A 22,701-nucleotide genomic window follows, 5' to 3' on the forward strand; every position below is an offset into this window, starting at 1 on the left:
TCCTCTTTGAGCAGAAATGAAGGCCCAAGAACTGAGCGAGCTTCTGACCCACAAGGGTGGTCCCCCTGGAAGGGGACAGTGGTGGTGGAGGATGTGTTCTGGGGTCTGTTGCCTTCCTTCCAATGGCCAACTGACTTTTGTCTTCTCATGCCTGTGTTTTCTCAGCTTACCTAACATCTAAAATGCAGGTTTTTTTTTTTTTCCTCCTTTTTTCCCCCCTCCCCTAGAATTTTAAGCCAAGCATCCATCAAGAACACACAACCAAAACTATGCAGAGTTTAAAAATATACTGGTCACTTTCTTTATTGAGCACCGAAGTGGCAGAACCCACACATATCCAGCAGCAGACACACAAATCAGGAGAGGTTTTGCCTGGGTCTGGCTCGGATCCTCAGCTACCACAAGGCAGAGCAGCTTCACCAACACCACAGGCAGCACTCAAGGATCCAGCAGGCCATGAGCATTTCTAGCACGCAGTGATACTTGTACAGTTGATTATAGCACCAAACATACTTTAAAGTGTACATGGGGACATGAAAAACAAGCTACATTAGCTATTTCCTATTGTGCTTCACAAAAGTGTTGTAAAGTCATTTGTCTTTGGAGAGAAGATAAGGTGAGGACAACTCATTTGGTCTGTTTTCTTTTCAACGTGTGATGGATGACAGTGTTGAAAACACAGCATTTATACAAGCTGCTTCTGTGGCTTTTGTTTCTGAGTTTGACAACTGATAACTTGAAAAACCAAATGTAATAGCACCATGAGGAAGGGTGATTTCTTTGATAACACCCCATAAACAGAAAACCATTAACAAATTATTAATTTGTAATTTTTCTTTTTTAAAAATGCCTTATGCAATTAGAAAATATCTTTAACAACCCATCAGGCAAGGTGATCAGGTGCGTGCCCTCTCTAGCTACCAAAAAGCAACCACTCCAGTGAATGTATTCACTAACATTAAGTATAGTTTTGGATAAAATTACAAAAATAGATCTGTTGGAATACAGTTGCATTTAATTCCTAGAACTTGGAGCAAAGGCATGTAGAATTGAATGGAGTTCAATGAATTAAGAGATTTAGGAACATGTGGAGCTCTTTATCTGTTCCTTTGCTCCATAAAGCACTGAGGAGCAAATCTGTTTATGAAAGGAAACAAAGAGTGGTTTGGCATCTCTCATCTCTCCAGCTGCAAATGTCATATGCAAAGTATCAAGTGTTTTGTAAGCGTCTGAGCTTTGGCTTAAACTATCAGTGAATGGAAAGAAAAACCTCTTAGTTGGTGGGGGGAAGCAAGCACTTGTATTTGTGAATCGGGTATTTATAAACACTGCTACTATTCTGCATATCAAAATGCTAATTTTATGCATGCAGATGGGGACATGTACTAAACAAGGAACCCAAAATATCTTCCTTTGCCTAGTAATTCTGACAGATTTGTTGGAATGAAATGGAGCCATCCCTTTAGGAGCTGCCATAGAAAAAGAAAGCATTAGCAGAAAATGTGTTTTCCATTTCCTACTGCTAAGTAGCTAAAAGAAGCTGTAAAGTCCAAAACACAAATAATGTGACCTTAAGGATTTATGGAGTCAACATAAAGGTACAGGACTTCTAGAAAGAAGGTGCCCACCTGCCAGCCAGTCCTTATAATCACACATTTATCCTGCTTTTACCTAATATGTGCACAAAATAGCCAGACTTCAGCCCTACTGCTGACATTTTGCAGGTACAAAAAGACAGATATAAAACTTGTGAGCATTAACTGTGCTGGCTAAAAACAACAACTTCAAAAAGCTGTCATGCATGTTTCTCTAACTGCTTAGATATTGCAGAAAGAAATCTATTCAATCACCAGCTCTTAGTCCGCAGCTCATCAGACTGAGATGCTTACGGAACATAACTTAAATTTTTTTTGCTCCTACCTCCTCAAATTTTTAATATTTCAGGCTTAGGGTTGTAGACTAGGTCTCAAACCTGGTGAACCCCAGCTATAAATAGGAAAAAAAGAAACCTGCAGGTTTCTTCAATCTTGACACTTATGAGAAAACTTTCATGAAGTAATTCTTTGAGATAGGCAGGGACTGGTTTTTACACAGAGCTCCTTTAGTCTTAGTCTTGATTATTTTCATACAATTTAAATAATATTTTGGTATGATTCTGACTGCATTTCATTCTTATACTACTGAGTTACGTTTCTGGTACTGAAATCTGAATCAGTCCCTTAAGATGCACACAGAGCAGGCTGTGTGTCAGCAGCCTGATAAGGGCACTGCAGCTTGCAGGGATCCGCTTGGTGATATTTACATTTTGTCAGTAGAAGGGCAGCTCATAAATAATGTGGTTTCTTTCAGGGAATCATATTCCTCCCCAAGATGATAGGCTTAAAATCCAGACTCCTCCTGTTTCTTGAAAAGTGAAGTCTTTTTGTCATTGATGGGCAGGGTTCGGGATAATGGCAGAGACATGCTCATGTAGATTTAGGACTAGAATTCTTCCAAAAGGAAAATGTTGAGTAAATCATTCCTTGAAAGCTGCTTAACAGAGCGGTCCGGCTGGGCAAGAAATCAAAAAAAAAGGAATTAAAATATTTATCCTTCCTGGGATGTTTATACAGAGCTTGTCCTTACGTAGTCATGGAATCTTAACCGTCACCCTGACGTAGGTACATAAAAGACACACTTAACTGCTTTGTTTTCTTAACTGCCAGTTAAGTTCAGGTTAGTTTTAAAGTGAAGCTAAAAGTGTTGAGAATACCATCTTGGAACAGAATCTTCAGTATAATAAATATTTTCACTCTTGCCTAATTCAAAGCCTGATGAAAGTCAGGGAGCTCTTCGGTCCGGCCAGACAAGTACATTTACTCACCTGAGCAGGACACATTCTTCAGGACAAGTGCACATGCGCTTAAAGTTACCCCACAAAGTCACCCATATGCCTAAGTATTTGCAAAACTGACCCTGACTGCAATCCATCCTTTTACTTTGTGTTGCAGGAGCAGTCATACCTGCAGTAGAAGCCCCTAAATTAAAACTTTAAAGTCTTAAAGCTCACAAAGTTTCACAACATTTTTCACCTTGAAAATCACTTTGTCCTCTAAATACTTAGAAAACAAAGGTTTTTCAAAAAACAGGTCCATCTTGTGGAATTTGAATAAAAAGTGGGAGGGAGAGAGCAAAAGTTGGGAAAGACGCCAATTTCTCCATGGACATTTTGCAGAGCTCTATCTGCAATGCCACAGATTCTCAGGATACTTCCACAGCACCATCTGTCTGCAGAGCTGTTTCAGCTCTACTCTTAGAGCCTGAGGTATTCATCTGCACACAGTTTTAAGGTGCTATCATTATGCTTGTGTTTTGATGAGAGGTAATTTCAGCCTCAACTATTTCTTTAAATAATTGCAAACTAAACACCAGCTGCTTTCACCCAGCTCTCCCTTTACTCACAGGACACTCACCCAGGCACACCTTTGATTTTAGCCCAAATGCTTCTGCTGGTTTTTCACGTAGCCAACCACATTGTTGGAATTACTACCTGTAAAAACAAATCTCAGCAAGGTTAGATTGCAGATTAGTCTGTGGCAAATATTTTCACAAGGAACTCTTAGCAGTGCAATTTTATCAGGGTCATTATTTATCTGTTCTCTTCTAGGGCTGTGATAGCTGGCTGGACTGAGGACAGGAAAACCTTTCATAGTTTCATCAGCTGAACTGGCCAAACTTGGCTGGCTGCAAGTCTGATGCTATCAAAGGTCTTGTCTAGTTATATCTGAATATCACTTCCAGCTTGACCTGACTGTTGCCCTCTGGGTCCATATACCTCAATATACATGTAAATTCTCAGCAACAGACCCTGCTTTTGACTGAGTTCTGTGTTCATCTGCAAGACATCCTGGGCCATGACCAAAGCTCCAAAAATATACTTCAAAAGAACAAAAGGTTGCTGGATTGGGTGTTTCTCGCCCTTGGGTGGGAACCCCTGGCAGAAGGCTGTATCATTCAGCACCGTGTGTCACAGCTGGCAATACTGGTTCCCAAGATCCCCATAGTCAGGGCATTGCAGATACAAAAATAAGATCTTTCAGCCAAGACACAGAGAGTTGAGACTGAAGAATCTCCTTCTGCTGTTCAAGGACCTTGATTTCATAAGCTGCAAATTCCCTGTAAGCAATGCAATAGCTGTAGGGCTTAAAATAGCAAACACTTCATGCCAATTGCTTACCAAAATACTCCTTGTAGTATTTTTGCCTCAGGTTGCGCCCATCTGAAAAAGAAAGGACATAATGAGAATACATCTCGCCAGCCTTCATTCCCTGTGTTAAACTGCAGCTTTCCATGTACAGCACAGATATAGAAATAATAATCTCACAAACAAGAAAACAGAAGGCCTCTGCAGCTGAAATAGCTTAGACTGCTATAAACCTCTTATAAACCCGTTTAGATTATTGAACTATGCGGGCACAACTCACTTTCCCTGAGAGTGGTTAACTGATGGCCACTATAATGTTACATCCTTTTCAGTAGCTATGAGTCAGGGAATCACAGACTTCCTCAAATGAAAGAAAATTGGAGTAAAATTTGAGACCAACTATTATTGATCTACAGAGTTCAAGTTCCAGCTATTTTTTTTGTTTACCATTTTATTACATAAAAATGACCCTAGAAATAGCTAGTGTCTAAGAACCATAGAGCTATACATTACACTAGGGAAGTTATTAAAGAAAGCATATCAAATAATAAAATCAAGGCCAAAAACTCATCTCTCACTGGTGCTTGCTTGGCAGAACAAGAAAGGAAGGGAGATTTCCAGTCAACTGACCTGGATTTCCACGGAGCTTGATGCATTGGCCCCTGTTGGGGATTCCTTCAGCCGTGTTGCCGGGGTTGATGATATGGCATTCATACCCCGTGGGGCAATGCAGAGGCTCATCTCCATCCTCAGTGGTGCTGCAGGCCTCAGCTGCAAGAGAAGCCTGAAGGTCATAAATTGTGACTTTATCACCCCTGGGTAAACACAATACAGCAGCAAGGCCACCTTCTTCTGCATCTCCTCCCAGACAGGATTTCAGACCACTTCTTAGGTGAGGCTGCCAAGGAGCTAACACCTCCAGAGAAGTCTGGCAGAGTAGATGACCATGTTCACACCTGACACAGAACCTGATTTTTTTTTTGTTCTAACTCAATATGGAGAGCCCAGATCAGCCCATCTGCCTGTACCATCACCCTACCCACAGCTTGTTGTGCAGGGGCTGAAGTGTGGTGAAGACAGACCAACGCCATCCACCATGGTGGGCACTGATGGGTGGTCTCCCCACACTGCTATTGCCTCCGAGCAGTCTGTTCCAGCCAGTGTTTGGGGCTGGCTGAGCTGGCTTTGTTCCACACCCATTACGGTACTAATGAATTTAAACCTCAGGTGTGAGTCAGTGTGGATGGAGTAAGGCAGTGCCACCCCTGCCACTACCAGAGGCCTTAACTGCCTTGACCCTGGATATCTAGCAGGCACAGAGCAGAATAAGAAGGTAAAGCTGGACTTTCAGGGGATGCTTATGTATACTAAGTGTACAGCCTATGCAGGGACACTCCACCCTTTCATTTGCCAGGTTTTTAATTTCAACAACCTCTGCTGTAATTCCCATGTCATGACTGATGGCTCTTCACTAATTATTCCCTCAAGCTGAGATAAAGGTGATAAAATAGTAACAAATAACACAAGCATGACAGGGATGGATGAGGAAGGACCTATTTTATCTTAATTCTACCAGGGCAACTCCAACAAGATGGAAGCAGAATTTCCTCTTGAAGAACTAGGTGTTTCCATCACGGATGGGAATTAAGGTTTGCTAATTCTGATACCATCTGTGGAAGACCAAAGAGGGTAATTTACTGGCACTACCTGTGTCTGACTACAGCTGATCAAAAGCTGGAATAGCCTTTCTGTGATGAAATGAAGAACTTCAGGCATAAATACATGTCAGGATGTGTCATAGAAGAAAATTTCCTGCCTCCCTGCTGCCTCCATGTTACATTTTGAGGTATTTGAAAAATGTAATTAAAAGTCCTTTCTCTGTGGAATTAATTGAGAAGCTCAATCTTGTTAGCAGTCCTCAAGCTTTGATGCTCCCAGCTCCATCTCAGCTTCCCTCAACTCTGCAGCATTTTGCCTGGGCTTTTGTTTAAAGCAGTCTTCTGACACAAGAGCCAGAACTGAGTCCCCATCCCAGGGCATCAGTGCAGTGAGGCCACTCCAGGTTACGAGACCCCCTGAACCAAGCCTGCACACAGACTGTCAAGCAGCTGGCAGAAAATCCATGTATACTGACAAAGATTTTTTCTAAAAAAAACAAACATGCATTTCTACTTATTTAAAGAGTGGATAAAAGCACAGTTCCCTGGAGTGTTCCTAGTGCTCTGCTGCCTCCCGTCTTCCCCCTGTGTGTTGCACTTTGCTCTGGAAGGCCAGATCTGATCAAGTTCTCCTAGCACAGGATTTCCATCTGTTCCCATAGAAAAACAACGGATTTATTGCAGCAGAAACTAGTGCCCTGTACAACAGCGTCATTTGTGCAGAAACTACAGGCAAATATGAGCAGCCCCAGCATGCCAAAGTCCCTGGAAAGCCCTGTATATGATGAATATACCATTTACTGGCTTTTGTACAATTACCCATATCACAGAGAAGACAGTGAAACATGCTGTACCTTGTAAGACTTCCTCTGGGCCATCCAAAAGCCACCCATTTCCTCCCAGCCAGCGGGGTTTGGGCTGAACCAACCAGTCTAAAACTGTAAAAGAAATGAGAAAGCACAGAGTCAAGGTGCAGCTGTCAAAGGGCATGCTGTTATAGAAAAATCACATTCTGTAACTGGCAGGATGAGGCTGCCCAGGATCCTGAAGGATGGATTTGAGTGGATCCTCCATTCCCATGGCATGGATCAGGTGAGTTGGTTGTCTGGATCCTGTGAGCACTAATCCAGATTGGGATTCTTTATTTATTGATTGATTTATCACAATCCCAGGAAAAGGGCTGGCATCAGAGGAATTCTACCACTTGTGCTAATAGAAATTTCACAACACCAGCTGACTTTAGCTAATTTCTTGACTCAGCAGTCATCCCAAACTCATCTGCAAGAATTCAGAAGTGCAGAAACAGTTTTATCCTCAACTCATACCAACCACACCTCCCACCCACGACCTGCTGCACATGGGGGCGACTACCACAATTTTTACATGGTTCTGCCCCAGTTTGACTGCTGGCCTCTCTACCTGGTGGTGGCTGCACAGACTCAAGGCAGGCATAGATGCACCCATTGTAGCAGCAGCGTTTGTGCCTCTCGCACTCGGAATCAGAGCGGCAGCTGGGCACCTCGCAGGCTCGGTCAGGCAAAGTCTGGGGTGGAGGCGGGCAGCGGTCATTCTTCTGGTAGTGGGCACTGTGAGAATGAAGAGGGTACTCATAATCCTTGCAAAGAAAAGAAAAGGAAAAACACAGGTTTGGCATAAGGAGAGTACCAACCATCCCATAAATTGAAATAGAAGGGGGATTTTCAAAGCAGTTCTCAAGTATTCATGAGGCAGGACAATTATATGTTCTGCTTTCCCAGCCCCATCTTCAATGCACTGAAGACACAGCTATATAACCACATTAGCACCTTCTTTGGAAACCCCAAACCATCAAATTTTTGTGTGGAGTTCACACTTGTTTTGAGGTTACATCCCCAAAGGGATCTGGAACTGACGTCCCAGGTAGTACCTGTCTCCAGAACAGGTTCCTTCACCCTTCATCACCTCCTACTGGACCAAAACTTCTAGGGGAGAGGTACAAAGTCTTTCAAGCTAATCCACTGTAGAGGTCTGGGTTGTTAAATTAGAAACGATTTCTCAAACTGGAAATGATCCGGGTAAGAGCTGTGCAGGTGATGTCAGTTTAATCACACAGCAAATGAGGTGGTGTTCAACTACAGCAGAAAGGAGCCCAGCTGCTCCACATACTGAAAGGAAAGGGGGATTTAAAGTGGATTAACAGGCACAGGATTTTACCAGAAGCATTTGTAAGAGGCAGCACGGAGATATTATCTGTGCTGGTGGCATTTTAGCAAGCAGCCAACTCCCTCCATCAGAGGTGATTCACCCCGGCCTGTTCCTTTTTCACCTTTAGCTAAAACACTCATCTCTGAGCTTAAACCTAGCTCCCCAGAGCAGCATAAAGTGCTCACAAAGGGCAAAAATCAGTTCTCAGATTTATTAATAAACACACATTAATATAGCTCTGGTCAAATCAGAAGACAGATCTTGGATTTGCCTTTTTATCATAGATCAAGGCCTAGCCCAAAGCTGGAAGTAAGAGCACTGGCAGGCTGCTTGGTTTAAGAGCCCTGTAGATACTTGGCCCCATCACTGCTGTGTTTTGAAATCTGTGACGAACAACTGGGTTGTTATTCCAAGAAAAAAAATGTGGTGCAACTGTCCCTGAGGGGGTCCAGGGAAATTTCACCATCAGGCTATGGAGAAATTTGGGGTGAGACTAATATCCTCCTTTATCCTGATGCTGCTTCATTCTAATTGTTGAAAGCTCCAATGGCTTCTGTGGAACATGTGTGCAAAACGTGTTGCAAAACAGCATGTCACCACACGTAGTGCCCAAAAACACATCCTAGGAGAGGCCCCAGGAGGTAGCCTGCACTCATCACAAGTCCACAAGCTGAACGCTCCCTTGGTAGTCTAATACTTCCACTGTGGTTTTGAGCTGCAGGAATGAACACTGACTGTCGCTCACATCTAACATGAGATTGCTTGCCAAAACTTTAGCACTCCTCAATTGATCTGTGAAGGGGCCCAAAGTCCCGGGGACTGACCCCCGGCCTGCTCAGCCTCTGCTGCTACACACCACCGAATACCAAACAAAGTAATGATTCACATTATTTGTGCTACCAGTGTGAGAAGTTTTGCTTCCATGCTCTGCCATGTGTTGTACCTATGATATAACTGTATTGCTGAAGTGGTTGTTTTTGCACCAGAGCTGATCTCATTTCTTTGGGCAATAGCTAGGGGGAAATGGAGAGCAAGTTTCTCAGCTGTCTGCTTTGCAGTGCAAAGCAAAGTGCCAGCTAACACGTTAAATTGTTCCTCAAAAAGCTGAAAACATTCCAGCTTTGAAACAATGCGCTCTTAACCCCAATATGCCTAAAATTCAACTTTTTTGTTGTTGGATTTTAAATGGAGAAATACTTGGACCACATAAGTTCCAAACACTTAACAAGTCTCCCTATTTGAGGGGGCATGTATCTGCAGACTGAAAACATATGGATGAAAATAACACAGGCAAATAATGGATACATGGGAAAACAGCAAACACACACACACAAACAGCTACTGCAGTGGCTTTACAGATGATTCAGAAACCAAGAAGCAAAAATTACAATGAACTCCCAGCTCAATGAATGAGATTTCCGTTTGGGAACAATGTAAAGTTTTCTGCCAAATATCTTTGGCCTTCATGACCTTGCTGCCCATTTTCTCTGATCAGCTACTGCTCTTAATCCCTGCCATTCTAAACCTCATAGACAATAAATTTTTCCTGTGAATTTTGTCTAATAAAATTATCGCCACTGCTTTATGCCTGCTGAAATCTCAGTGGGAAACAGGATTCTCTCATTCGTAAAGCAGCCTGGCTAAGGATGTCTCTAGGTAAGGGCTACAAGGTCTCTATAAAATCTCTGAGGATTCAGTTTGGCTTGGAGCATAGCTTGGATTCATCACTTTTACAGATTGTGACAACCGTCAGAATTCCTTCTTCAAAGAATCTTTTTCAATTCTGGAAGCAAACTATCATACCCCATGGAAACTGATTTTAATAAAAACATTTTAATGAAAATATCTGCATTAGAGTTATGCAGACACAAGGTAAAGTAAGAAGTTCAGAGTTCAGCTAAGAACCCTAGAAGTCAGTAAAGATGATCACGGAAAACTTGAATGCAACCACTCACTTCCAACTCATATTTTCAATGGTAACTGCAGGATACCTTTAAACAATCCCAAATCTTTTCTGTTATTTGCACCTGAATCTGGACCCTGGACTTGTGCCAAAGCACGGCTCTCTGCTAATTCATATTCATAGCCATGTCTAAGATCACATGTGAGGTTTTTGTCAGCCTCCAGTCACCAGCTCTGGCCCTGGAAGGTGTTTCCAGACAAAAGCCATAAACCCCATTTTCTCTGAAACAAGACCCAGCATCTACAGTACTGGAAAACTGTTGTAAAATGCATGATAGCGATAAGAGGACTGGAAAACAGGGAATAGAGTGCAACATATGTATGTATGCAGGTTTTAAAGGCTGAGAGAGGCTCTACTTGTATGTTACTCTTAGCCACGCATGGGATAGAAGCCTCAACATGAGGTGTGCTAATCTGATAGACAAAAAGCATACCTCCATGTTGATGTATTACAGCTAGCTGTAGGGTAAATAAATTGTTGGAGGAACATTACAGCAGCAATAAGGAATTCTTTGTTTCTGGAAATCTTTAAAAGATTGGATTTTTTTTTCCCCCTAAAATGCTTGATGTAGTAGACACTGGAATAAATTCAGGACTGCCCCAGGTTTTCCCAGTAGACATGTGGGTGTCTTGATAATAAATTGAAGCCCATTCCCAGCCAGCTTCCTCCCTCTCCCCATTGGGAACAGTCCAGACTGTGCAGCAGGCTGCAGAACAAAGCTGCAGATCACTGACCTCGAGTAGGGTCCCTCTGACTGGAAAATACAAGGATTTGCTAAAAAGCTGGCCCAGCTCCTCTATCCCAACCTGACTGCCAGACATTTCTTGTCATTACATTCCCTATCCTCTTTCTCTGTTCTCAATCAGCTCCTCCCTTCCAACCAAAACCTTTCCTCAGAGACCATGATGAACAACTCTTGGCTGGACCTCAAGCTGGTTCCTCATTGTAACACCTGCCCATCCATCATTCTGCAGCCCTTGGTTGGGTGGATGCATTCTCTGGACTGAGTTTTGGATTTGGACACCTATTCTGTCACCTCCCTGCCTCTCTCCTCCTCCTTCCCCTACAAACCTTGCCCAAGTCCTCCTGGGTGTCTCCTGGAGATGGTCTTTGGCCCATCTCCTGTGTGGCTGCGCTCTGCCATGAGCACCTCCATCTGTTCTCTCTCTATCCAAGTGCCTCCCAAATCAGCTGTTCCACCCAAAGCCTCTGATTTCCTAACTGTAGGGAACAGACAACATTTGGTAGAAAAAGAAAGCATCTCTCTGATGAGGAAAGGATGCTGCTGAAACAGGCTCTTGGTGGAGAAGAGGATGGGGAGAGGACGGCCTTCCTCCTCGCGAATCTCTGAGGTGAAGGAAAAAGAAAGACGCTTTCTGTTTTCCCAAATGAAATGTTGCTGTCAATATGAGCAGTTCTAGCTGAGCATGCCAGATCAGTAGCACCTGGGTTCGTGGCTGCCAGAAAAAACAGCCCTTTGAAGAACTGCAGATTGAAAGAGGATTTGTCCTCAGGGGAGTGGGCTCCGTGCCTCTACACAGCACATTATCTGAAGATCAACATGTAAATACCTGTTCTGCTCCTGTCCTATCTCTCTGGGACATTTACACTATGATCCTACTGAATTTGAGCCTCATGTTGAAATACGACAGAAGAACATACTAATGAATACACTTTTCCAATGAACGAGTCTGTACGAAGCACAGCTCTTTGGTTCATTTTCCAATTAAAGTGCAAACCAGACACTGTCCCAAGGGAAGCTTCAGTGAAGAAAACTTCAGATCTGAAAATAACAGGTTACCTTTAAAATATTAACACACGTTTTCTGCAAAATTTCAGTGAGACAAAAGCACCGTATCTAATTTCATTCAGCACAGGCAAAAGATAGATCACCATTCTGAATCAGCAGTCACAAAATCCAACTGTAGTTGTCCCCACACATCACTCTAGATGTCATGGGCCAAACCCCATCCATTTTAAATTAAAAACCTTTGTATGCGGCTGCAGAAAACAAGTGGAGAAATCCCCCTGTGACACCAAGAAGCTGTTTATACAGCCGTTTTCAACTGCTGTAAAATGAAATTAAACCTGAGCATGAGAAAACAGACTGACCAAGGCAATCCCCCATGGCCATCTCCAACAGTTGGCAACTTGTTGCTGCTTCAGTTTCAATCCCAGTGCTACTGCTGTAAGTACCACAGTGGATTTGGGAATGATACTGGTGGTGCTCAGTACCCCACTGGTGAACAGCCACACAGCTCATTTTCCCCTCTGGCACACAGGCACAGCAAGTGCTCCAGCACTCCCATTATCACTAGGAGATGGAGGTATTTACCCAAAGTTACCCCAAAAGGCAGCAGGGAACTGAGCAGGGAACCCTCCTCCCTGCTCTAAGAAGATAATCACATTATTTTCTTTTCACTAAATCTATTCCCAGCCATGTAGTTTTTGCATTCCCCATTCAGCCTTCCCTTGTTGCCCTATGAAGTTTCTAGGAAAAGCAGTGACAATTGCAGCTCTGATATTTTCAGCATGCTTTACAAGATTCCCATTGCAACAGCTAGGTGGCAAAAGTTTAGCACAGCCTGGGAAACTTAACACAGCCCTTTTATAGAGACTGGCTGTGCATTCAAATGCTTCTTGTTCTAAAATGATACACACACATAAGGAAAGCTCCCATTTCAGAGTGAGCACACCCAGCTCCCCAAAAATCACCCCACCGCAGGCTACTCACATCATATTTCTCCGTCATTTTCAGATGTAGAGCACGTTTCCAGAGATGCCTTGCACAGCCCGAGTCTGGCAGCAAAATTAAGACACACAAAGCTGCAGTGAAGATCTTTTTACAGAAAATCATCTCTGACGGCATCCCGGAATCCATTTTTCCCAATGAGAGATCAAATAAGGAGCTCAGCTTTCCAGGATGCAGGCGATTCAGAGTCCTGGCAAGGAGGGAGAGAGACGGAGAGGGAGGGAGAATGAGGGCTGATCACTGGGGAGAGCCGCTTTCTGCTGCGCAGCTTCTGGGAAGGGAAAGGGAAAAAAAAAAAGGAAAAAAAAAGAGCCCACGAGCAGAAGCCAGGAGCTGCCGTTGAACTTCTCTACGCAAAGTTAGATCGGGTTCTCCGCTCACATGTTCACACAAAGCACATGCTTTCCTTGAATGATAGATGGGAAGATTATTTGGAAAGATTATTTTTAGACCTTTGTTCCCAACATCTGGCATCCTCAGAGAGCCCCATTCAAAGCCAAAGCGTGGGATCAGATGACAGCTGCCGCAGGGGGAAATAAAGGTCTTGGAGGGGTGGGCTCGGCAGCGTCTAGCAAACAGCTCACCCAAACTTTCTGGGCTACTCGGCTCTCCCTTTGTGTGCTTCCCGCTGTGCCTTGAGCCGTGGTTTCAGATCATGTCTTGACAAAGTGATAACTTTGTATGAAGGCTGCTTGAAGGAAATGATTTAAAGACATGATAAACATTCAGAGGCTTTAATTAAACCAAGTTGACATTAGCTTTCCGCAAATGATTTTGAAGAAGGGGAAGATGTGGCCATCGGGTAAAAATAAATCCATATACATGGGTGGGGAATAGGGAAGGAAGGTGCTTTGGAAATGACATGGCCAAATGGAAAGTGAGGAAGGGGACACGAGTCAGCCTGTGCCTGACAATGGGAGAGACTGGACATGGGGTTGAGACACCTGCATGATATACAGGCACCCCGGTGTCTGAAGGACCAGCATCCCTCTAAGAAATCAGGAAGAAAACATCCCAGCATCCTGCCTGGGAGGATGAGACAGAGGCAGGTACTGAAGAGTAGAGGAGCAAAGTATCTAATATATATACACACACAGACACACATATATATAGAGAGAGTACATACACATATACATACATCTATATATGTATGTATATGCTTTCTCAGCCTTTAATAGTAAATTTTTTCAGGGATTCCTGAACCAAACATGGGGAATTATTTTGTAATCCTCTTCGATGAACATCTCCTCCAGTAGCTTGTCCAGCCTCTACCAGGAATGAAGGACAAAATGGACCCACAAAATTAGTCAAGATAAGAGCACTGAGTCCTGCTTGCTTCAGTTTACCCCAAATGTAAAGTCACACTCTGTAGCCAGGGCTTCCCAAAGGAGCTCTGAGGGCATCTCTGTGGAGACACAGTGACTATATACATACTACTCTGCATTTATGTGGTCTTCACCATGGGTTGCTACTGCAGTAACAATAATATCTCCCTAAGGTGTGAGAAGGGTTTTGGGATCTGAGCAGATCTGGCTGACAGGACATCCTCCAGGGGAAGGCATAGTTCAGCAACCACAGGTCTCTGTCAAACCCACCCAATTTTCACCTAAACATCAACCAAAAATAGGAGTTGTGCCGGCATTAGTAAAAGGCAAACTCAGACATCATTAGTACACACAGAGAGGAATATATCACTACCATAAGTCTTCTAGTTGTGGCTTTACTTGTTATTGCTCAGAGGGCTTTGTCTCACACAACAGAATGTCTCCAGTTCTTCTTAAAAAGAAATGTCCCCTGTTTGCTGCAGTGTTAATATCTGCACCTTGATAAAGCACCTTTCAGGCACAACCAGGAGCTCCCACCAATATCCCAACTCCTGTGCCATGAGGTGACAAATGACACAGCTAGTTTAAAAGAATAAACAAGATTTTATCCTAGAGTATTCATACTTAATTTATGTCTTTGTGCTATTCCATTTGTCTGATCTCTTGCTGAAACACAAACCAGCGAGAAACAACTGTTCACGATAAATCTCCCTAATTTTATTTCTGTTGTTTGTTTCATAGACTTGCAATCTGGATTTGGACCAGCTATTAATCTTGAGCATTAGTTGCTACAGACACAGTTTTCTGGCCTTTCTTTCGGCAGTTATGAAGTTTTGACATTTACCCAGGTGAAACTGGGATCTGTGCATAACAGTTCATGGATTGTATGCTGAAGAAACATGAACACTACTTGCAGTAACAGATTTCAGCAGATGGTCATGGCCTTCACATAAAAATGAATGTTGATGTCGCAATATTTAGGTCTCCTGCACACAACACTTTTCATCTTCACTTCCCAAGGTACTGCATGCAGTGCCTGGACTGGATTATTCCTGCTGGGGAAACTGAGGCATAGGGTAAGGGATTTGCTGAAATTAGACCTTCTCCCATCTGCAGGGCCAGACTCCTTAGAGTCTGCACTATAAACAGTGCAGACTAAGCTGGGACCCCATGTTTCAGTTCTCTATCCTCACATCTATTCCTAATGCCACCCGCTGCCATTCCTTACATGCTTCTACCTCCAGCCTGTCTTAGAAACTAGGCAAGGAATTTCATATTCTTCACAGCGTTAATAAAACCTGCTTTAGCTAGAAACACCAGAAGGAATATATTTCTTGGCCTTTTTAGTTATTTTTCTTCCTGGTGGCCCCTGGCAGGGCTGTCCTCACAAGCTGTCTGCCTGCAGGACAGCTTCAGCCCATTTTCTGTCCTTACTGCCCTCCCCATTTGGAGCCTAATGAACACCAAAACCAAGATACCAAGTCCACCAAGACCAAGTCCACCCAGTTACGGAGGCTCCCTGCTCCTGCTCCAGAGCAGTTCATGTTTTACCCAGTTCACTTTTGAATGGCACATTCAGAAGGAAAAAAAAATAAAGCAGCAGCAGCTTTGACTTTCTAAAGAATTTCATGTTTAACTAAGAAATATTTGGCAGGTATATAGCTCCAACTATTAATATGAAGGATTCTTAGCAGCTTGTGAAATAATTGTAGGAATCAGACAAGTTCTCAGCAAACACAGCCTCTGGAAATAATTAGAAATTTTAAATTTACTACTAAGCAGAATTCTGAGTTGTCTTAATTTAAGTGCTAGGCAGTTGATAACATATGACACTTGAAAAACCCTTATTATAAGAAGAGAAGAAAATTAACTGCCATTTTCTCTTGAACTACATCTTATCTATACAAACCAGTTGGGGCACAGTCATCTCTTGGCACGGAGCAACTCCTTAAGGTTGACTACAGTTACATCTGTATGAAGTTGCTGTGTGCCTATCCCATATACAAAGTGGAATAAACGATGCTGGCATAAGACATCCTCACAATATTATAATAACTTGGCTAGATTTGACTCCTGCTTGTCTGAAATCTTGGGCATTGAGCAAGCAGGGTTATCCTTTTGGGTGCTGGCAGGCGGCATACCTGCTGAAGAATTGTGGCTGACCTCACAACAAAATATAAATTAGGGAAAGCCATTGCAAGATCCCCTCTGGTGCTGTCATCACTGTTAACTGACAGCTGGGAAAAAGAGACAAGTATACCAGGATACATAACTATATCCATGCTGACCAATCAGCCCAGTGAAGGTGTTAAAGTGGAAAGCCCCAGCCAGCCACAATGACCAGGTGCAAAAATGTGTATGAATGTTAAGCACATTTCCTGCTGGTAAAAGTGTCCTGCAGGGTGTTCAGCTGTTATTCAAAATAGGACTATTTATTCTATACATTTGTCCTGAGAATACATACTATTTTACTAAGTCAAGATTTCTCTGCTTCAAGATCTGTGGAGCAGTTGCTCACACCAGATTCCCCCTGCCTTCAAGGATGTTAAATGAGATAGCTTCATATCTCATTACTAAGAAAATAATCATCTTCAGTGTATGGATCTGTGCAAGTTTCCATTCCACAAACTGCTTCAATAGGGCAGGTTCTGCAATAAGTTGCAGTCAAGTGATAACGGAAGAACATGACTGAGACTTGAGCATCTCCCCAGGACCTGTGAAACCTTCAGCTTCACTTCTTACAGCAAAGAAGAGCTAGGGGAGAGGTATCAGAATGGAAAGTATTTTATCAAGCTAAGAGAATGGAGTCACATCTGGAACCAGGATTCATGCAGCCTGATTAGAATGAATTAAATAATGGTTTATGGAATAATGGTTCTCAGGGAGGTTCTGAGTGAAAGTCCCAGGGCGTTTGCACAGCCGGGAAAAATGTTTTTGTCCAGCCAAAAATAAGTGAGGTAGGTCAGCCCGAGCTGACTTCCCCTTTCCCAGAGGAAAGATCTGACTTTTAAGGAAAGATTATGTCAAAATGAGAGTTTCCTCAAAGCACATAACCCCAGCAGCACAGTGTGACTCATTTAAGCTTGATACAATCACCATACCTTCATGCCAGGGGTTGCTGCGGCTCCTTATCCATGGAAATAACAGGCAGGCTGTTTCCTCACCAGCCTTATATAGGCTCTGCTGGCAAAAGCAAAGGGCAGTGGTTTTCTGGGGTTTAACCAGATTAGAGGTTATTGGTATCACCTGGTCCTGTGTGAAGGAAAGATTACAGCACGCTCTGCCTTCCCCTATCCCCTGCAAACCCTACTTGCAATCCCATCTTTGTGCACACCCAGGTGTATGAATGTGATAAAGTTTATTTTAGGACCAGCTGTATAGGAAGACACCAAATCTGGGGTTTTGGTGTGGATTCATTCCTTCTCTGAGCAGGAAGATCTGGCTATTGTGTCTGTGCCAGATGTATGCTACCAGCGAACCCCCCCGGGAATTTACAGGATGAAATAAAAGATCAAAAGCAATGCAAAACACAGACAGGTGATTCTTTTTAAGCATCTGGCCTCAAGCTCTCTCAAAGCCTGGTAGGGGTCAATGTTAGGTGGCCCCTATCCATTTGGACAGGCCTGTAAAGGAGAATAGAAACTATTCCTCCTTTTAACTTGTTTTATTGCATATGAGATATAAATTAAGCAGATGAATGTTATTAGAGAAACACTCTCATGCATGCTGCATCCCACTAACAAAATTAACAGGAAGTCTTAAAATATACGATCAAAATATATTCATTACAAAGAGGAAAGGTGTTTTGCTGGGGGAAAAGGCTGGGTTCTGGGGTGCAGCGTGCGGCCGTGCCTCCGCTGCAATGCCATGTGCCCCGGGGGAACCTCTGGGAAGCCCAAACAATTCCTCTGGGTGGGACTGCTGGAGCTGGGTGGTTCTCACCCACACCGTCGGGTCTGGTTGTGCAAACACAGCACTTGGTCCCCTCTGGGGCCTCGTTGTCCCAAAGCCTTTTCTCTCCAAAGAGGAGAGCAGTGAGCATTCCTGCAGAGAGGAGGCTCTGGGGCTGGGGGCAGTGGGGACCCTTTCCCTCTCAGGCCATGGGGTTTGCTGCATGGCTTGGGTAGGGAGGATGTACCGGGAGCTCACACACTGTGACCACCAAGGCAGCTGAGTCATGGACCGGAAAGCTCAGAGAAATCTCCCTGGAGGACAGGCTTAACCCTAAAATGAAAGACACGGCACGTTAGTCTTTCTGTGGATTCGCATGGATGTTACAAGAAATCCACAGCCTTGTACCGTGCTGTGTGTGGCAGCCAGATTGAGCTCCCCAGGGGCAGAAAAATTGAAGCCAGGCTGCCTAAAAAAGCAGAGCTGCAATCCAGGAGATCAAGTCAGGAAGTAGTGTGGGGCACATCATATCTTGTTTGGACCATGGTAAGGCACGAATCAGAGCCAGGGACCATGCAAGCATGTGAAAATGGACTTGTATAAATCCATCTAAAAGGCACGTTCCATTAAGAAAGTCACAATTTTACAGAAGACATTGAAACGGGGGATATTTGCTGGCTGAAGGTGTGTCTGATTCCCTGCACTGACCCATGATGACTTGCTCAGGGCCAGGCACTTTGGTTTTGGGCCTGCATCTCTCTGTTTGAAATCTGCCAGCCTGTAACCCCAGAGACAGATTGTTTCCCATTACAAGAGCACCCTGCCTACCTCCAGAAATAGCAACTTAATACATGAAATGCCTGTCAGTGGCACCTGCAAACAAGGCAGATGAAGTGCCAGTCGTATACACATCATCACTGTGCCTGCAGATGATTTCCATAAAGGAAACCTTTAACCTCAGCTTCCCACACACCATTACAGGTGAACTCCCTCCTGCTTTGCTGGGGCTGCTCTGAGGCAGTGAGTACTTTGGCGAGGACAGTAAATGATTTTCCAGGTCCAACCACAAGGCAAATGTCTTAAGAACTCTGAAAAAAACTCTGTCTTCTTACGTCAGCTCTGAGGATGTGCCAATACTCTCCAGAACAGAGACACAACCTCAGTGCTCAGCAGGATCCAGCAGCCGTGCAGGGACCCAGCAGGGCAGGAGCATCGCTGTAGTCATACGAGGATGCTAAGGCTTGTAGTTGGTAACATTTCTTCAGGATTTCTTATGAGATCTAAGGATTTGGGAATCTGAGAGTCACATTTGACACATTATCCCATGGCTATAAGGAGTTTGCTGTGAGAAGGCAGATGTTTTTTCTTGTCTTCTCTTATCCAAGGAGCAGGGTTAAACAAGCTAAAGAAAATCCCGCTTGCCTTTGACCTCCTGATAAAGGTCTTATCTCAAGCTGGTTGAAGATGAACAGCAGAATTTTGAACCATTGCAGACTGGGCTTATCTGGGAATGTTCTCTTTTATCTCCTCAAGCAGTGTGTCTGGAAATCAGCACATGTGTTTCCATCATCTACCTGGTCCGAAGGGACTTGTAGGCTCTCTCCTGTCCAGTAGCTCTGCTAAGTGGACTGCATCTCACTCACCACTGACTCCTGGTGCCAATAAGCAATGTTTTGAGTCTTTTCTTGGCTTGGGCTGTAAATATAATTAGATGTCATCCCAAAATCAGAAGCCAAGTGATGAAAACGTAGGATTGCAAAGCAAAAACTTCCTGCAAGAATGTTCCTGAAACTACTTGTTGACACCCACATGTGCGCTTGAATGCTTAGAAATCAGCCCAAAAAGCCCTCTGGGCAGTCAGAGAGCTCCTACAAGCTTTGGTGTGGCAGGAAAACACAGGAGACATGAGAGTGCTCTTTTTTTGGTATATGTACCCCCAATAGAGAGGCTGCATCTCATACCTTTTATTTTAGCTTATATCATTTCCTTAGCCAAACAAGGCATTTTTTTGTAACCGTCAGACATAGTTACATTTTTTGAAGGTGCTGGAAGAAGTTGAATAGAAGGGTTTTCCTCCCTTCTTGTCTCCATGTGAGGTTTCTGTGTAATGGACCTGAACAGAAAGGTTTAGTATTCCAGCTGAATTCCGTCTGAATAGTTCAGCAGACCGGGAGAGATACACGGAGAGTTTCCATCTTTTATCTCAGCACAAAACTTTCCATCTGAATAGAGTCTCTTTAATGGGAAAGTTATTGTCCTCTAGTGAACCACTCATTTTTAGGATGACAGTAACTTGCATTTTCCACAGATGTTGCCAATTACAGTGTTTCCCATTCCTGACATAAAGGGGAAACATGAAGGTACTTTGGATGCACTGTGCCGCAGCCGCAGTCAGTCGTTGCTTTGCATTCACTGTCATGTTCACTTGCTTCCAAGCTCCGTGCTAGTGCAGCTGCAGTAAACTATTTGGGAAGGACAGAGAGAGGAGAACAGAGGAGGATGGGGGATGTTTATATTATGGAGAATAACCCATGAGAAACGGTGACATCTCTATTACAAAGTCAATGTTTTGAATATTGCACAGAGACTCTGTCAATGGCTGTCCCTATTTCTGCAGCAAAACAATCTGGAAATTGTTAGCTAAGGACAAAGCAAAAACTCTCTAAACACCCTATTAGCACTAGGCAAAGAATAAAAGCCGTGCTAAAAACCTGACTATTACAGACCTGGGTCTGTCATTACTTAGCGCTGAATGTGGCTACAGAAGATGGTCACATCTCTAACTCCCAGGAGAGTACACTCCCAGCCCTGCATGAGGCATCTGCTTTTGCCATTCACCATGTGAATTCAATACACTGGAAAATGTTTCATGGAGTTTTTGTTCAATGTTCTAGTTAAATATTATGTATTATATAACTGCGTAAGTTATATAATAATGAAATTATATATGTATTTATATAATTTAATCTCCAACATGTTTCTGGTTTGTTCATAAACCCCAGCCTGCCCTTCTCCACCTCCACCCAGACCACTCAAAAAAGGAAAAAAAAAAAAAAGAGTAATGGAGCAACATCAACAAATCTCTTTATCTAGAGCTGCTCGGTACATTATAGCTCCTTCTAATTCAGGATATGTAGTATTTGCAGAGTAGGCATGCATCTTGGCAGAGTTTGAGTTCAGATTTACACTCACATTTATGTGTATGCTCACATTCCCCAGTTGTCAACTTTTTTGCTTCATCAGGGTTCACTTTTTTTTTCCTGAGATTTCCAGTGGCCAGCAATTCTGGACTCATTCTAATGGAAATAACTTCCACAGAGCAAGTACTTGTATATTTTGTCCTGCCTAAGTCCAGACATGGCAATATAAGTTCTCTGTTAATAGGTACCTAATTAGTAGGATTAGAAGAACATGCTCAAAATATCATAGAGACCAGTAAACACACTAGTCCTATGAGGTTTTGGTGGGCTTTGTGATGGTTTGTCTATGGAATCCCAAATGTTTTACCAGTCTACAATGACATGGTCTTGAGTGTAACAAGTCCTACCTCATCAATTTTTTCTCCTCAGTTTTCCCAAAGTAGCTGCATTGTTTCATCATTCATGTTTTCAGTATTCTGAAAGTGTTAAGGAGACTGGAGAAAGTGAATAATTGAATATTCAAATGCTTTTTTTTTCACAATATCTCTCCATCTTTCCTTTGAAGTCTTGAATTTGAACATTTTTCCAACTTACATCCAACAAGCTCTTTGGCATGAGAAAGCTCAGATGAGGCTTGATTCCTTAATTACATTGTTGGCAGACTACAACATTCCTTTGTTAATTTCTTGTTATAAATCTCCCAAAGAGCTGCAAAAAGGAGAATGGTGGATTAATTTAATCATCATTTCCTGTGTGGTTAAATACCACTCCTTTATAGTCTACATACATTTGGGTGCCATGAACTTCATCTTTTCCACCTAGAGAGAAAGCCTCTTCCACTGTATTTTTTTTTTCCCTTTCAGACTTTATGTCCAAGCAATAATGCAAACAACAGTTCATGTGTTGGGAGTAAGTGGAAACTCAGCAGCTTGGAAAAGAAAATTCAAATGCTTTCTTATTCTGTCAAGTCTTGTAGAGCTAAGCTAATTCAGCTGGTGGCTGAAGGACACCTCCCATAGCTCCCTGGAGCAGCTCTGGGCACTGGAAGGTTTCTATGGAAGAAGGATGTACTGCAGTGTTGATAGTCTGTGCTGGAACAATATGGTTTTGAGGATGTTGAGGTTTGCAAGCCCCATATTCATATTTTGCTGAGTATGTAGATAGAGTGAAAATCCTTCTCATGACAAGGTAATGGAGATAAATACTGTACAATGCATTTCATCTGGGGCTTCAATTCAGCAGAACCTCCAGTTATTACAAACTTTCTGTCTCAATTAACTCAATGCTTCTGCCAAAGAAACCCAGGACATGCTGTTTGCAGCAGGGCAGATTTACTTTTCTGTGCAGACTTAAACAGCTGTTTCAGACTGTGACTGAAAAGTTATGGCATTTACAGTTGAGCTTTTCCAGACTCTTAAATGAAATGTAATAGCGGAAGTGTTAGTTGTGTCTCTTCATCTCTGCATTCACCTCCCTCAAATTTGAGGCCTCTTGTCATAGTCTCAAGGGGTTAAATTGCTCTTCTCCCAGGTTAGTTTTGTAGAGAACCTGTCTAGCTCCATCTAGGTTCCCATTCCTCTAGCTCCCTTTTTTGGGGGGAGCTCA

General features: G+C 43.2%; 1 protein-coding gene across 4 annotated transcripts; it reads right to left on the reverse strand.

Annotated features, from left to right (window-relative positions):
* Positions 1 to 272: 272 nt before the first annotated feature.
* WFDC1 (WAP four-disulfide core domain 1) lies at positions 273 to 17,285 on the reverse strand. Of its 4 annotated transcripts, none has more exons than XM_068693127.1 (8): positions 17,167 to 17,285; positions 12,723 to 12,930; positions 7,261 to 7,456; positions 6,696 to 6,779; positions 4,814 to 4,954; positions 4,217 to 4,258; positions 3,453 to 3,529; positions 273 to 2,550 (listed from the first exon to the last, which is right to left on the reverse strand). In XM_068693127.1, exons 2-7 carry the CDS (start codon positions 12,867 to 12,869, stop codon positions 3,471 to 3,473), a joined length of 669 nt encoding a protein of 222 aa, XP_068549228.1. In that variant the 5' UTR covers positions 12,870 to 12,930; positions 17,167 to 17,285; the 3' UTR covers positions 273 to 2,550; positions 3,453 to 3,470. The 4 variants fall into 4 exon arrangements, with proteins under 4 accessions (XP_068549228.1, XP_068549229.1, XP_068549227.1 ...); XM_068693128.1 differs by lacking the exon at positions 17,167 to 17,285 and adding an exon at positions 13,325 to 13,461; XM_068693126.1 differs by lacking the exon at positions 17,167 to 17,285 and adding an exon at positions 13,058 to 13,256.
* Positions 17,286 to 22,701: the final 5,416 nt, after the last annotated feature.

This window comes from Anas acuta, chromosome 10 (assembly GCF_963932015.1).
Source record: "Anas acuta chromosome 10, bAnaAcu1.1, whole genome shotgun sequence".
NCBI classification, from domain to species: domain Eukaryota; kingdom Metazoa; phylum Chordata; class Aves; order Anseriformes; family Anatidae; genus Anas; species Anas acuta.